The sequence below is a fragment of the Cuculus canorus genome, chromosome 7 (genome assembly GCF_017976375.1).
Source record: "Cuculus canorus isolate bCucCan1 chromosome 7, bCucCan1.pri, whole genome shotgun sequence".
Taxonomy (NCBI): Eukaryota; Metazoa; Chordata; class Aves; order Cuculiformes; family Cuculidae; genus Cuculus; species Cuculus canorus.
Window position 1 is genome coordinate 31,271,304 of NC_071407.1, and position 16,801 is coordinate 31,288,104.

The 16,801-nt window shown below is 37.2% G+C and overlaps 1 protein-coding gene across 7 annotated transcripts in view; it reads left to right on the top strand.

The window, feature by feature from the left end:
- PTPRE (protein tyrosine phosphatase receptor type E) overlaps positions 1-15,411 on the top strand; it is a 112,456-nt gene extending 97,045 nt beyond the window's left edge. For 5 of the 7 annotated variants that reach the window (XM_054071809.1, XM_054071812.1, XM_054071810.1 and 2 more), the window contains 5 exons: positions 156-290; positions 2,025-2,150; positions 3,797-3,957; positions 8,562-8,697; positions 10,124-15,407. In XM_054071809.1, the coding sequence (XP_053927784.1) occupies positions 156-290; positions 2,025-2,150; positions 3,797-3,957; positions 8,562-8,697; positions 10,124-10,198 (633 nt within the window). In that variant the 3' untranslated portion in view covers positions 10,199-15,407. Of the gene's footprint in view, positions 1-155; positions 291-2,024; positions 2,151-3,796; positions 3,958-8,561; positions 8,698-10,123 lie in introns of all 7 variants that reach the window. The other 2 variants (XM_054071807.1, XM_054071806.1) reach the window with 2 other exon arrangements.
- Positions 15,412-16,801: the final 1,390 nt, after the last annotated feature.

Here is a 16,801-nt window from a genome sequence, read left to right on the forward strand (position 1 = left end):
GTGTGCTCGGTGTGACTTGATCTGCAGTAACCATCACATTGTCAAGCAGCAGAGCTCACAAAGCACCATTTGAAGTAGTGATCTGTCCAAACGTCACCTTCCATTCCTTTTCACTTTTACTTGCATGTCATGTGCATCCTGATCTATCTCTGTAGGGCTATCGCCAGAAGGATTACTTCATTGCCACCCAGGGACCACTTCCGCACACAGTGGAGGATTTCTGGCGGATGGTGTGGGAGTGGAAGTGCCACACCATAGTTATGCTCACAGAAGTTCAAGAGAGGGAGCAGGTATGCATCTTGCAGTTTCTAACAACATTGCAGTGCTTTCAGGAGTTATGTATTGTATTCTTATCTGTTTTAAAGCAGTATTTACCATTTATGACTCCTAAGCCTTTTTCACCTTAATGATTTATATTATAAAAATATTTTATTACTATATTCTTGGTTATTAACATTTTCATAGAATTATAGAATCACAGAATCATTTAGGTTGGGAAAGACCTTTAAAGTCATCAAGTCCAACTGTTAACTTAGCAGGCAAAGTCTTATCACTAAACCATGTCCCCAAGCACCACATCTACACATCTTTTAAATACCTGCAAGAACGGTGACTCCACTGCTTCCCTGTGCAGCTGGTTCCAATGTTTGACAACCCTTTTGCTAGGGAAATTTTTCTTAATATCTAATTTAAACTTTCCCTGACACAATATGAGGCCATTTCCATTCTCCCTATTGCTTGTTATTTGGGAGAAGAGACTGACACCCAGTTTACTACAGCCTCCCTTCAGGTAGTTGATAAGGTCTCCCCTCAGCCTCCTCTTCTCCAGACTGAACAGCCTTAATTCCCTCAGCCGCTCCTCATAAGGCTTGTGCTCTTAACCCTTCATCAGCTCTGTGGCCTTTCTCTGGATCCACTGCTGCTCCTCAATGTCTTTCTTGTAGTGAAGGACCCAAAACTGAACACAGTATTTGAGGTGTGGCCTCAGCAGCACCGAGTACAGATGGACAATCACTTACCTGGTCCTGCTGGCCACACCATGATGCAAGCTAGGGTGCTGTTGGCGTCCTTGGCCACCTGGGCACACTGCTGTCTACCAAGGCCCCCAGGTCCTTTTCCACCAGGCAGCTTTCCAGTCACTCTTCCCCAAGTTTGCAGCATTGCATGGGGTTGTTGTGACCCAAGTGCAAGACCCAACCCTGAGCCTTGTTGAACCCCATGCCATTGGCCTCAGGCCATCGATCCAGCCTGTCCAGACCTGTCTGTAGAGCATTCATTCCCTCGAGGAGATGTCATCTGCAAACTTATTGAAGGTGCACTCGATCCCCTCATCCAGATCATTGATAAAGGTATTAAACAAGACTGGCCCCGACACAGAGCCCAAGGAGCACCACTTGTGACTGGCTGACATGTAACTCTGTTCACCACAATGCTCTGGGTGCAGCCACCCAGCCAGATTTTACTCAGCACAGAGCACGCCTGTCTGAGCCATGAGCAGCCAGTTTCTTTAGGAAAATGCTGTGGGAAGTGGTGTTGAAGGCTTTACTAAAGTCTAGGTAGACCACATCCATAGGCTTTCCCTCATCTACTGAGCAGGTCACCTTGTCATAGAAGGAGATCATGTTAGTTAAGCAGGACCTGCCTTTCATAAACCTGTGCTGAATGGACCTGATCGCATGGTTGTCCCATACGTGTTGCATGGTGGCACTCAAGATGACCTCCTCCATAACCTTTCCCAGCACTGAGGTCAGACTGACAGGCTTGTAGTCCCCGCGATCCTCCTTCCGTCCCTTCTTATAGACAAGCATTACGTTTGCTAACTTCCAGTCAACTGGGACCTCCCTGGTAGCCAGGACTGCTGATAAACGATGGAAATGGGCTTGGTGAGGAATGGCAGCTGATCTCTGAGTGTTTAGAAAACATTTATTATGCTGTATGTGACCTCCTCTGTAAAAGATTCGTGATAACGTAAATAACTGGAAGAAATTTCAAGGGATATTTACAACTGTTCCTCAATTTTGCAGGAAAAATGCTGCCAGTACTGGCCATCAGAGGGCTCTGTAACTCACGGAGAGATAACCGTAGAAATCAAGAATGACAGTCTGTTAGATGCCATAAGTGTAAGAGACTTCATAGTTACATACAATCAGGTAATATTTTTAAATTATATGAGGGTTTGGGTTTATTTGCATTTGAAGGCAATGCAACTTAAATAGTGGATTTTCTAACTCAAGATAAATTTGATTAATGATCATCCGACATTGTATTAGTCAAGGGGAAACTTATAGAAAACATTTTTGCTTAAACCCCCATTAAAAACTCTGGAGAGTAAAAGATGTCCTTGATCAAAGTGGGGTTTGGGTTGGGGATTTTTTTTAATGCTTTGTTGATGCTGGTTTTGTTGTGGCAGTTAATGTGTTTTCTACTATCTCCCCCTTATCTATAAAAGAAAATACAATTGAGGATTTTTAAACCCTAAGAAGCATTTTATACCAGAGGTACTTGTCTCTGCCTCCCAGCTCCTCCTTTATGTTTCTCTGCTACAGGCATGATTATTCAAACCTATTTTTGATCTTTTAGGCATGTAGGATCTGATTTGCATTGCTGTTTTGGGGAAAAAAAAAACAAAACTACTTGCAGTTGATTTAACTACTTATTGCATTGCCTATAATTTAGGTGCGTGCACAGCAAAATTACTTTAAATCTAAATAATTCTGTATTTTCTTAAGAAGGAGTGTGGTGCGTTAGGTGGGAACACACACCGTGCCTCACAAAGCAGTGAGTCCTTGTCAACGCATTGACTTCTGTCACACTGGAAAGTCTTTAAAACTCAAGTAACAGCATTTTAGATAATATCTATACAGCAATGCTTTCACACTACAATCCTACATCATAGGAAGTGTTTGCTGCTGTAGATCTAGGAAACCTGAGTGACTTTTGTCTTGTGCCCGAGTCCAGCTAACTTACAACAATAATATTTGAAGCATGAAGACCTGGGGAGGGAGGATTGACCAAGCTTTTTTCCCTCATAATGGTGACATCTTCCAGGCTTCCAATACAAAACAGCATTCAGAATCTTCCCACCAAACTCATTCACCAGGAGTCCCCTTATGGTGAACATGTTGCAAGCATCTAGCATCAGCAGAGACCTTGTGTTTTCGATGCTATGTAGTGAAATTGCCAGACTATTAATGTTGCATCCATACGCTATTAGAATGTAGCCAGGGGAAGCAGCAAGCAAAAATTTCACCATCATTAAAGAGCATTTGTGCATCCAAACCCACCTAGAGCTAACTGCATTAGCATGGTATTCATATCTATTGTGAAATTTCAGTGTGCCTTTAATCAACAAGCATAAAGACGAGGCAAATAAATAACTGTGAAGTTGCAAAGTAGCAGGTACTGTTGTACAAAGATATGTGCATTTCATGAACTGGATTATTTTAATGGCACTTCGGATTTGGCCTGCGCATGGTGAAAGCTTTCAACCTTTGGCACTGAGGATGAATAATCTTTAAGTTTATCCTTAGTGCTACCCAGGTGAAGCAGCTGTGCAAATCAAAAGGAAAATTATAGGAGTCTTTTATCAGCGTAGTGGATGGGGAATTTAGAAACAGGACTGTCAGGTCCGCATGACCAGTGTATCACAGACTAGGTTGCAAATAGCACCTTCCACTATAGTGGTCCAAAATTTATGCTACAAGTTAAGTTAAAGTTCTTAAAGTTCTTTAAGTTAAGAAGTGTGTTTCCATTTTGAAGTAACAACTGGATAAATCTGTTGTCTTCTTACCTGCAGGGTAACCAGGAAAAGCAAAGCAGGCTTGTTCGGCAGTTCCATTTCCATGGGTGGCCAGAAATCGGAATTCCTGCAGAAGGAAAAGGGATGATCGACCTGATTGCAGCTGTCCAAAAGCAGCAGCAGCAAACAGGCAATCATCCAATTACTGTGCACTGCAGGTAAGAGCTGCCTCTACTTCTCACCAACAGCTAAGGAGCTGGCTTGCTTTTTCTACAGTCTGGTTGCTGCTACAGCAGCTTTCTTTTGTGAGGGAGTAGACTGCATCCTTTAAAAAGATAAATAAAAATTAAGAAATGCACAAAAAAAAGGTAGAAAAAAAATTATAATCCAGTATTGCATGAAGGATTCTTTGCTTGTCTTTTGTTAAATTAGCAGAGTGAAGACCTTATGGTGCCCTTAATGGTTGGGACTAAATGAGTACAGTGTTAACTTGTGGTGTTGTAGTCTTGCAAGATAGTAAAGGTGTATGTTTACTGTAGCGATGTGCAATATGCCCCACCAATATAGGGCTCAAATTGATTTCCATGAACTATCAGGAAAATAAAACAGAGCCCTAATCTAAGCTGAAGCAAAAATGTATCCCTGTCCTTGAACTATGAGACCTGAGAGCTAGGAGGACAGAGAAAACAATGTTTACATTAATGCTAAGAGGTAGCTTGTGTATGACTCAATACATGACAACTAGAATATATCTTTGTCCTATGCTAGGTTTTTAACTTTTTTTTTTAAGTATACCTTTTTATTGCAGCATCTTTTTGTGGTTTTGAAAAACTATATATTAGGCTTTTTTTATCTATATTGGATATTTTTTTTAATAAATCAATAAAGCCTTTTGTGTTTTCTGGTTAATACAAAGTCAAGCTCACAGTACACAGGGACAGGACTGTCAGGGTTTTAAAGCTCTGAGAAATTCCTATTTTGTTTTGTTTTATTTAAAAAAAGATGCTATTAACCTCAAGAGGTCACCCATTGACATGAACCTCTTTACTGCTGTGGGCTGCTTGGACCTATTCTGGGAGACGCATAGTCTTGACTCCCAGCTGCTCTTACTCAGCATGAGAGTTTTCAGTGACCACATCCCTCTGTACTGTGTTCATGTGACACCTCATACAGTAAAGTCTCTTTTCCAATCAGAGCTTGTAGGCTTAACCATGACATAAAAAACAATCATTGTTTCGTCTCTTATTGCCTTGAAAATTGATTATTTAATTCACTCCAAATATTGGCCTTTTAAATCTTTTCCTCTTAGGCATGTTGTACAGGATAAACTGGTTTTCCTGGACCATTGCCATCATCTAGCAATGCATGGAGGTCAAATTCCTGGCATCTTTATATCTAAAAACATCTGTTATATTACTTGTGATACTTTCTCTACCTGTCTGTGATCCCCAAACTGAGAAACCTGCACTATGATAGAGACCCCTTATGACTGATTGCTGCGTGGATAAGCTCCTCTAATCTTTTGTCAGTGAGCTAGATAATATGCTGCTGCATATTATCCCCAGTAATTTTATTTATTTTCCCCAGTAATTTCATGGAAGATCCATCTGATTTTGAATTCATAACTGATTATTTTTTTTCTTCTGAAAAAAAAAAAAATACCATATCGATTGAAATCACTCCCGTAGTTTGATCTGCAGGGAAGTAGACTCACTGACCATTTGGAAGTATTTTGGTAGAAGAACTTGTCTGCTTGCCACCAGAGTTAGAAATAGGAATGGGCACATTTACAGCTGTTCTCTGCAGCATATGCAGACTTCTATTTTACTCTGATTTGAGTTTCAAAGGTGCTGTCTCAGGCTCTGGTTTGTGTTTGGCTGTCTGCAGTGTCACCTGGATTTATATGCACTGTTGAAGCAAAGAGATCCTGGGAGCTTGAGCCAGGACTCGAATTTGTTGGTGTTTTGGGACATGGTCTTGTGCTAATGCATATTCGTTGGTAGAACGTTTTCCTCCTTACTTCAGAAGTGTTTTGCTCTTTGCTGTTTTCATATCTTTTCCCTAGCGACTGTGGGTTCCCCCACCCCGTGGTGGCTGCAGTCGATGGTGATGATGACATTTTGTCTTTGATTCTGCAATTTGACAACTTCTAAAAGCCACTTCTTTTGAAATGCCAAGGAGTTAAAATTCTGAATGATAATAAAAGTGGGTAAAATATCCAGGAGTTCTAGCCAGTGAAATAAGAGATAAAAACTAATGTCGTTGATATGCACAAATGAGATGGACAAGAAATATCTAAGCTATAAATATCACTCCTATTAAGACTCCTTCAAGCTTTTAGAGCTGCAGCCTCTCTGAAACCATAGCCTAATAATTTGGCATGTATTTTTCCTAGATTTTTAAAAATCTTCTGCAGTCACTTTAAAATTGAGTAAACGAGAAAATAAAACCCAAACCACACAATGAATTCTGGGATTTTTAATGTTGAAAATTCCCTCCTCTCCCTAGTTGGACAGCCTGTACGTCACAGCATTTTAGTTGCTTGAACTTCTCTGTGAAATCATACTTAAGTCTTCAGATATAAACAAATGTTACTTTATAAAACACATTTTAAATCCAACTGACTTTTCAGTGTTCCCATGAACCTGTGAAAATTTGTGTTCATTTTTCTTCACTATTTATGAACAGTTTAAGGAGCTGCTAAGAAAGGTAACTCTTAAGAATTAAGAGATAACCCTAAATAGTTTAGAAGGGTTTTGCTAACTGAGCTACCAACATAATTCAAAGCCAATCTGTTCTAAATCATAACTCCTTTCTCTTCCAGTGTGTCTGCAGCCGCCTTCTCTTTAGTTCACGTCTATGTATGCTTTTTCTCTCTTTACTGTTTCCTTTTTTCTGCACTCAAACTATGCAAGACTGCTGTGTTATTTAGAGATCCCTTACTTTTGCTCTTGTAATCTTTGCCCATTTTGCGTGTCCTTCACCTTTGAACTCTCTCAAGAAATAAATTTTCAGTCAAAATCAAAAGTTAGCTTTCTTAGCTATAATTTTTTAAGGGAATTGCAGAAAGAGAGAAGGGAGTATGCAAAGAGTAGTGCTGTGTTCCTATGAGACAATACATATTTTTCTCTTGCATTTCAAATGAAGTTTAGATTCCCATGCATTTATACTAAAAATTCTTAAAGTAGTTCAAAAAAAAAAGCTCATATGGGCTTTTAAGAATTTGCTAAAAGCATGTTTTTGGAACAAACAGGAGTGAGCCTAGCACAAGGAGCATTAAAAATGGAATGCACAGTAATGTGTACCTACCTCTTCTAGACACAAATGAATAAGCAACATGTGTGATGCTGTGTGTGTACAAGCTGACTTTATATCTTGGTGTCCTAATCTTTTGATAGTTGTAGATCTATTCCAAAATGCGTCACTTACCAGTAACTCCAGAAACCACAGATGTCTACTAGAGACGAGCCAGTTACAAATAAATCTAAACCTTTTTTGACAGCAAATTGCTGTTAATCTAATAAAAGTAATAGTCTGAAGGGAATAACACATCTAACACGTTGTACCTGTTCATTTTTCCTCCAATGAGGCTTTTAAGGTATTCAGCTGAGGATACATGCATTTGCACTTAATCTTTTCATAAGGCTTGTGCTTATCAGATTTTTTTGTATTTGATAGAAATAAGGTAGAAGCAGTGTCGTGTGATTACAGATCACCTGCTTGTGGTTAAAACACATGAAAACGTTAAATTTAGTAAAGTATTTTGTGTTTATGCTTATTCAGTAATCCAGTGAACCTTCCACTACATTTTACCACTGATTACCAGTTTTCCAATCCCATTCTGGCTTTAGTAACTGTTCCCTAACGAAGTTATTGGCATTCCAGTACACAGCCGTCGTTTCGTTGGTGTCAAATAGCCCATAACTAGTGTGACCAGGAGAGAGAAAGCAATCTTTTCTTTTTTTATTTTTTTTTTCCTCAAGAGTTAGGTGTAATAAACCAGATGATAATTATCTGAAACAGATATAAGGACAAAATATACAGCTCAGTCAAACATACTGAAAAAATAAAAAAAAACTACAGTTACTTTGGAATACATTAGGTTGCTTATTGTAGTCAAGATAGAAGCAGAACAGTCAATTTTAGTTTCTTATATGTAGTGTAGCCTCATACGTAGTCTTGCTTTGGTTTGTACTTATACCAATACCTCTGAGAATAAATGGCGTGGATCCGAAGAGCTACTTAAATCATTACACTTGGAGAGGGCATTTTCCATTAAATTGCTGTGGAATAATAATAATAATTATAATAAATAATGCTTTTATATCTGTCTACCATGCGCAAGTATAAATCAGAACCTAATAGAAAAATGTGGGTTTGATCACACAGTGCTTCTTTGCATTGTAACCAGCTTTTACAAGGGAAAGTCTGAAGTTTGTGTTCTCACCCATCAAAAATAAAACCAAAAGCATAGTGTGGGAGCCCCAAAAGTTGTCTTTCTGAAGATGAATGCAGATTTGAGTAAGCAGCTTTGTCAGTTCATTGTTTGGCTGAGGGTGTCCATGTGCTGCTGCAGCCAGCTCAGATCTCCCACCTTTGTACAGAAGCTGTCAGTAATGAGCCTTTATTGGCTCCAGCCTGGCTTCAAGTTAATTCAATTAATTCTGGCTCCCTTGTAGCAGAGCTAAAGTGACAAAATAAACACAAAAAAAAATGAGTAGAGGTTGGCTAATGGTAGTATTTGGCTATTCTATATCACTGTTATTTCTGTTTTAACATTTTTGTCATTACTGTATGTCAAGCAAATGTGTTTACATTGCAGTGCTGGCGCTGGAAGAACAGGTACATTCATAGCACTCAGCAATATCCTGGAACGAGTGAAGGCTGAAGGGCTCTTAGATGTATTTCAAGCTGTGAAGAGCTTAAGACTGCAAAGGCCACATATGGTGCAAACACTGGTATGATATTTAACAATCTGTATCTTTGTCAAGGGATGTATGTTTGTAAATATCCTTGTGGGAGGAGAACAAAGGATTTTTTTTCAGGTTAAAATAAATTATGTATGATGGCTGTATATGTACAAGGTATTATCAGGAATCTGTATTTTCACAGATTTTTTTTTTCTTTTTTTCTTATAGTATTTCTAAAAATACAATTTGGCTAAACATTCTGTGTGTTTTAGGAACTGGAAACAGTTAAACCAAAATCTTTTGTGTGTTGTGGATGACAGAATATATGAAGTAAATGTATTTTAAGCTATGTATCAGTTGTTCTTTCTTACCTTAAATTGGTTTGCAATTGATCTCTGAAAGGGAGAAATGTATTTGACTTGCTTAAAGTCATCTACAGTTAATGTGTGAGATTCAGTCTGGACGCTTTTCCTTTTTCAATAAACATAATGAAGGCTTTTTGAGACTCATCTTTTTGGAAAAATATATAAAAATGCTGGTATTTTGATAGCAGCTTCCATTCAGTAACTTGAATCTTCTTTAAAAAAAAATTACCTCAAAGCACCTTTTCCAGGTAGATGTCTTCTCTGTGCTACAGATAAGGAGTTGAATAAGTAGAATTGGATTATCCACAGTCACGCTGGGACAGGGATGAAATATTTCTTTTGGGGTTCTGGCTCTGTGATTTAATAATGTTAGTTAAGGGTGTAATTGCCACAGATATTCCCAGCTGAGCCTGCAGAAAGACTTCTGCTAAATTCTGCTTTCCAGCATGAGTTAATTCAGATGCCAATTCTGTTTATTATCAGTGTTGTTACAGATGTTGTAATCCAGCAAATCATGTTGGAGGCATATCAACATGCCTAGTATGTCAGGATGGGTCCCATCTTTAGGATGCAGAGGACTAGCCAGCAGGCTGACATAGGCAGCAGCTAAACAGACAGCCTTTAGAAGGGGATCTCCATTTCAGAAAAATCAAAGTAGGGTTTTTTTTAATGTTCTATGCATTTAAAATTACCTTGTTGGAAGTTACATTGTCACTTAGTTTCTACTGTAAAGCTCAGATGGTGGAGCCGGAGTTAAAGAGCCAGGCTGGGGAATGCACAGGAGGAGTTACCTGCTTTAGCTGAGTCCGGTAACAGCCGGGTACAGTGAACCCCTAAAGTGAAATGAGAGGGCTAGAAAGCTTAAAGAAATCATTTTAACTACGAGCAAGAATCATCCTGTATTTGAAAAGAGTGAAGTAGCATTGCTTTTATTGTAAAAAGTAAATACGTAAATAAAAACCAGAACAGACCAGTCCTCAGTTCCAAGTAATGGTCCAAGTTAGAATGTATTACATTTGTCATTAGGATTTACAGAAGTATGATTTTCTTCAGTGTGATCATACAATGCAACCAAAGCAAATTTTGATGTCTTCTTATTGTTTTTTCAGGAACAGTATGAATTCTGCTACAGAGTGGTACAAGATTTCATCGACATCTTTTCAGATTACGCTAATTTCAAATGAAAAATCCTGCCTTATTTTTTAAGTTGTCTGTATAAATAGTTGTATATTCTGTTAATTTATTCCATGTCATTTTGGTTGTTGACTTGGCTGTAAATATGACCTTGTGTTTGCTCTAAAAGTTGCATTTGCTGTATAAAGTTATTTCTTAAAGATAAATATCTTCTAAAGCAGAGTATAATGTTCATATACAGTATATCACTATAAGATGATATAGAAATTTTTATTCTAAATAATAGTAAACTAATTCTTGAGGGTCTTTGAAGTTTTCCACTTATAAATATCTATCAATAATGTTATCTCCCAATTCTTGAACCTTTGCACAGGTGATTTACATTTCATACAAAAAAAATACGTGAATTCTGGTACATGTGTTTAAACTAAATATGGTTTGGTCATAAACCTTTCTTTACTATGAAAATACATGTTTATTTGGGGACATGTTCTGATAACGCTGCTTACTTGTAATTTATTTCAGAGATGGTCTTGTTGAAGGCAAAGAGACTGTTTGAGTGAAGTGCTATTAGTGATAAAGGTATCAGAATATGGCCCTTCATGTGTAATAATGTACAGTCCGGCCAAAAAAATAGAACTGCTTTTAAAATCTGTTTTTAAGAACCTCCAGATTGATGGCAGTTCTATTTTGAGTCTTGCCGTCAATAAGATATAATCAGTATAAATATAGATGTGAATGTTTGACTTGATATAGCCTTCAAAGTCCATTTATTTTGTTGTTTCCCAAATAATACACCAGCTTAAATCAATTTAGAAAGACAATAGTGTGAGTTTACCACTATTTTGAGACTATTTTGCATATCAGAAGAGTATATTTTGCAGCACCTGAACTTGTCTACTTGAAGAGGCTTTATAGCCATTGCCAGAAATGGATTTAGAGCTTCTCTATATACACACATGCGTAATTTCCCACTTCTTTGAGAAAACACAAAAGTTATGAACTCTTATTCTTTGATGTGACTCAATGAATAATAAAACAGTATTTGCTAAAATTTTGGCAAAAAAACATTTTACTAACAGTGTAATGCTAGCAACATTAACTGTAGTAGCAAAAAGCTCCTCTGCATTCTTACCCTCCCATATATGTTGTCAAAAAGGGAATGATTTCTTTATCTAAAAGGGGTATACGATTATGTATATAGATATATTTTTAATGAAAGTACTACTGATAATATAATTGGTGAAATAAAGTTTGAAAGTCTTTATCATAGCCCTGAAGAGGATATGCTTGGAGGTTAGAAAATCCAACAATCACAGGGCATCCGAATGTTGAATAATTAAAAAGTATATCTTTTCCACTCTTTAAAATGCATATATGAATTAATGAGCACAAAGTATATGAATATGTACTTTAATTACATAACAAATATGCAATAGTTCTGTCTTGTCCAGTTGGCTGAGTTTTTCAATGCAAACATAAAAGCCTTATTTAAATTAAGCAACCTACACTGATCATTTTGCTGTTGTTCTTGCACTATTTTATCCCATGACCATTTTTCATTTCCAATAACAAATAACATTATACTTTGTAACAATGCAAAGGAATGGGAAGGTGTTCATACCTCTCCTTTCATGTCATTCTAAATGGAAAAGGTGCAGTTTAGAAATTTCTAAGCACACTGTTCTGAACACTGCCATTAACTGCTTCTTGTCTTCCCATCGATGCACTTCTGTATTTATTTGTACAGTAAATTATGCACTTAAAGATTGTTTAAAGACTAAACTTCTGTTGTGAGTTGCTATGAGAAGATACACTCAAGCTGCAGAAACTGTTGAGTGATGAGAAGGACTGCTAAGTAAGTTTACATTACCACTGCATGCTGAAATTTTATCAACTTCTTAAAAGCCATCAAATAAATTCAGTATGGAAATCAACACCTTGGGGTTTTCAGTATGATCATTTGTAGCACAGGGAGACTCAGAGAGGTTAAATGATGATAGAAAACAATGCAAAGAAACTTCCACCATTTTCTGAAGCAGCGTATTTCATGGTCCCGTTAGATCCCAGCATCAGGAGCTTTCCAAACATTTAGCCTCAATTTGAAAAATATTTTTTCTGTTGGACAGCCTTTTGGGTCACTTAACTCATAATCTGAGCTTTAACTTGCCTCGTGAAGCAAACCTCCTCAGATCAGTGGCAATGTGGTGTGACCCAGGGCAGCAGAACTCCACCTGCCCGCGGGGCTTACTACCAAGAGTCGTTCTGTAGAGCGAGCACAGGCAGCTCTTGGTAGTTACAGTAAGCAGCAGGATGGAGTTAAGCTGGAGCATCAAATAGTAAGTGGGTACTCAGATTTCAGTTGCTAATTATATTAAGATACCTAGGAAGAAACAGAAATACTTAGAATATATTTCAGAAGTCACAAATATAGCTACATAATGACATCTTTTATAATTTGAACAACTTGCTTTCCTGTTCTTGTGTTTAGTCAGTAGACTGCTCATTACAGCAGCCTAACCAGTGGGGAGCTGTATCTTGATAGAGATATATATGAATTTTCTTTTAAGTTTTCCCGTGTTGCATGAATTACTTTAAAATGCCAAATAGTTGATTAGAAGTCGTACATTCTGATCTGTATGTGATTTTGGTCACTGTGTGACTCGGCTGTCTGTTTTCATGTGTTAAGATAGGTTCCAGTTCACCTAAGCATTTAAGCATTTGCTTTACAACATCTCTATTCCACGAGACATTTAAGTACCATAGGTTTCTTCTTCCTGAAGCAGTCCCTTAAGTGCTTTGCTGAATTGGGCCTTAATGAAGAATGCATACTGTAATTACCAGTGTTTTTTAGGGTATTTTTACGTATCAGTTTTTTAAACTTTTAAAATGAGCCTGACCACCTGTGTTCAGTATTTTGAAATGTTTTCATTTCCCTAGTACCATTTTTAATGTAAAGTTACTGAAACTTTTCTGTATAACCAAATTGTATTTAATTTGTCAAATCTTTATAATATATGTATGTATTATACAGTTTCAGCTATTATTATTTTCTTTTATTACATTTATAATTTGATCTTGCTGTGTTTTTAATGCCGGTGAATGTTGCTGAATTATTTGTATATGCAAATTGCAAGATCTAATACATTCTCATGCAAGAACAAAGTGTCGTTTTTATTCTCAAACTGTATTACTTTCTTTAAATCTTTTAATTTCATTCCTGTACTGTGTGTTCATTTAAATTAAGTATTGTAAAGAAGTTGAAATCCATTGTCTAGATAAATAATATTTCGGTATTATACTTATCTGTAGCTATTTGGAAGCAATATCCTTATTCATGCCATAACTGAAGCATTGTGCATATAGAGTGCGTATAAACTCTTAATAGTCAGGTCTTCCCAAACTGTATTAATAAGATATATCGGTACGGTGTATCTGTACAGCACCTACACAATGGTTCTTTGCTCTTCGGTCAAGCCCTGCCTCTAGCCCTTCCTTCCAGTGAAGTATCCGAATGGGGCAAAGCGGCATGAAGCTTAGAGGTTATGTTCCCCTGGAGGGACGCAGGGAGGAGGAGGGGAGCCCAGTACCATTTTGCAGGCTACTCAGTGGGATGTAGGAGTAAGTTTTGGTCTCTGGGGGAGATGGGATTTCACAAAGTGGGAAGATTCACGAAATGGGAGAGTGCTCACTGACAGCACAAAAAACCTTTCTTCTCTTTTGTATGCGAGTTGTAATAGCTCTGCGGTACACTACGGTATCATACCAAGATAAAAACAGTAGTTCAACTTTCAACTGTGTCACCCATTGAAAGCCCACTCTAGTTAACAGCAATTTCTTCATTAATTTCAACAGGCTTTGTATTGGACCTCGTGCCAAAAATAATCAAGATGGCCCACTGTTGCAGCAAGCATCGGGGGAAATTTCTATAAACTGGAAGTAAGTACTCTAAAAGATTACAATCCTAATGCCAAGCTAATATCAATGAGCTTTGAAAAGACTGAACTTTTTTATCAAGTATGATTTAATGAAGCAATATTTATGTTTGACCTCTTTAGCCCAGTTTCATCTGGTATGTCAACACCTAACATGTGGGAAGTACCTTTTCAGGTATTTTCTGACAATTTTTCCCAAATGAGTTTGAAAGAACTTTTAGTTTGTGTGCCCTTCTCATGAACTGTTGTTTCAGTATTTGCGCTTGGCAATCAGGCTGCTCTCAACACAAATTGAGCCATCCAGGAATAATTATAGCAACATGTTTCCCAGTAGTAACTTTACTTCAGGGTTTCTTTCTAAAGACAGCAAGCCTCTACATCCTGAGATGTCTTGGCTTCATCAAAAAGATAGATCTACTAATCAAGAATTTGCCTGCAGAGTTTTAAATACAGGGATGCACCACATGGAAAGACACAGCCTTTAGAAAATTAGTGTTCAGGAAAATATTGCTGTTTCTTACTGTGACACTAAATAGCACCAAATTAAGATCATTTTTTTTCATTATATGTAAAAGCTATTAATTTTTTTTTAATGATTCCAGGTGAGCTGATAAAATATGTTGGGTGATTGTATTGTATATTTTTAGCAGACACCAAGATGTAGAGCTTGTGAGCCCACTGAAAGTTCTCTTTGCATGAGAACAGACAAATGCCTTTGAATGGTTTCAGAAAACAGAACCATCTCAAGTATTAATCAGTTATTAACGAATCGTAGGTTAATTCACATATTCTTGATTACTACAGATTTGCACAATTTTTAGTGTAAAAGGGTCTGTGTAGCAGTACGGTAGAATCAACATTTTTAGTTTATTCAAGCAAAGTCATGGCGATTACAAACTGCGAGGCAAAGAATGGCTTTCCTCAGTGTTCACCCCGGTGCACTTCTGTTGGTCTTGTTTCTCTGTCAGAGATCAACAATAAATTGCATCTTTGTTATTATGCTGCCAACCATAATGTTCTTATTAACAACAAATCTAAAGTTGTAGAAAGTTTGGGATTACTTGATGCTTCCCTCCTTAAAGCAGCTAATGTGGCTCTTTAGATACTGTTTTGATAATAAAGTTTTCATATTTGCTTCTGACATCCTGTAAAAAGAGATTTAAGTGAGAAAGTGATGGTATAATTAAGACCCAATCAGTAGAAGTGTTTTTCTCCTGATAGATACTCTCTGCTCTCTACTATGTCCCATTTTAATGGGAAATCTGTAACAAATAGAAAAATCGTAAGACTTCACTGGAACATAGAAACAATAAAACTATACAGAGAATATGATACCTGTATTTTTTTTGCAATCTTGTTTATATATACATATTTTACTTAATTACATGTAAGAATCAAATTTTATCATTGTGCACTTCTCTAGCGATTATTTTTTCTTGGCTCATCTGATGAGACTGTGCACACCATTTTATTTCTACTTCTAAACATTAGAAAGAAATACCATAAATACCTTGTGTTTCATTATTGAGTTTTTGTACTTTACATTGTATGATACTAAGGATGGTTATGTGTTTAGAAACTTAACTTTTAGGGGAAAAAAAAGCACATTTCACTATAAACCGTTCATGAAAAATATTTATTTTAATAGGTTATTTAAAAAATATAACCCAAACAAGATCAAAAATATGTTTGTTCTGTACAGGACATGACAAGTCTAAGCTGTGCTTTCCTTAATACAAATTGTTCAATGCGTCTGAGAATTTTTCAAGCAATTGAACTTCACTGTGAATGTTCTTCATGTTAGGTATTAAAGGATTATGTTGCAATTTAGATAGTTTAGTAAAAGCTTTCTCCTAATGACTTTTATACATTTTATGTGCTACTTTGCACAGAGTAGGAGAATTACCAAATTATTAATCAAGACGAGACTTTGCCAAGAAACTTCTTTTCACAAATAATTATTTTTTTTTTCCTTTCACCCGTTTCCATTGTATCAGAAATTATTCCAGTGTTTTCCTGAATGTCACACTTAAACTATTAATAAACAGAACAAAAGATTGAAGTTACGATTTCATGCCAGTTGGGTAGATACAAAGAAAGCAAAACTATACCAGTCTGGAAGAGCTTAAGAAGGAATTAGTTAGCCCTTTTGCAATAGTATCAGATGATGAAGCTCAGTTTGTGCTCCTGGTGGCAGTGATCTGATACCAGGAGATAGAGTGTAGCAGGACAGGCTCTGGGCCACATCTTTACTGTTTCAGTACAATGGGCAGTGAGTGAGCAGCCCGAGTTGTCTCTATCCTGCTCATGGCCTCTCCAAGAGAAGATTATGTTTCTCTCTTCTTGGAGGCACCAGTACTACTTTTATTTCCTAGGAAACAGGTTTTCTTCTGCTTTTCTATTATTTTGCTTCAAAATGTTACACAAGTATTTTCTTGTTGAGTTTTTTTGTGGTCACCATGTGGTAGCCTATGGATCAAGCACAAGCTGTTTCCAAGGAAGCACATATGGAATGGCTTTCCTCCCTTGTTACAGTATTGCACACTTAATAGAGGTTGCTGTAATTTGCTGGGTACAGAGGAATCTTGCCCCAGTTATCATCAACCAGCGTGCAAATCACTACCACAAATAACAGATTTGCAAAAGGACTGAATGGGCAACGCACCCTTAGGGTGACCTTTTGGATTAAAAGTGAGTTGTTGAAGTTAACAGCACAAC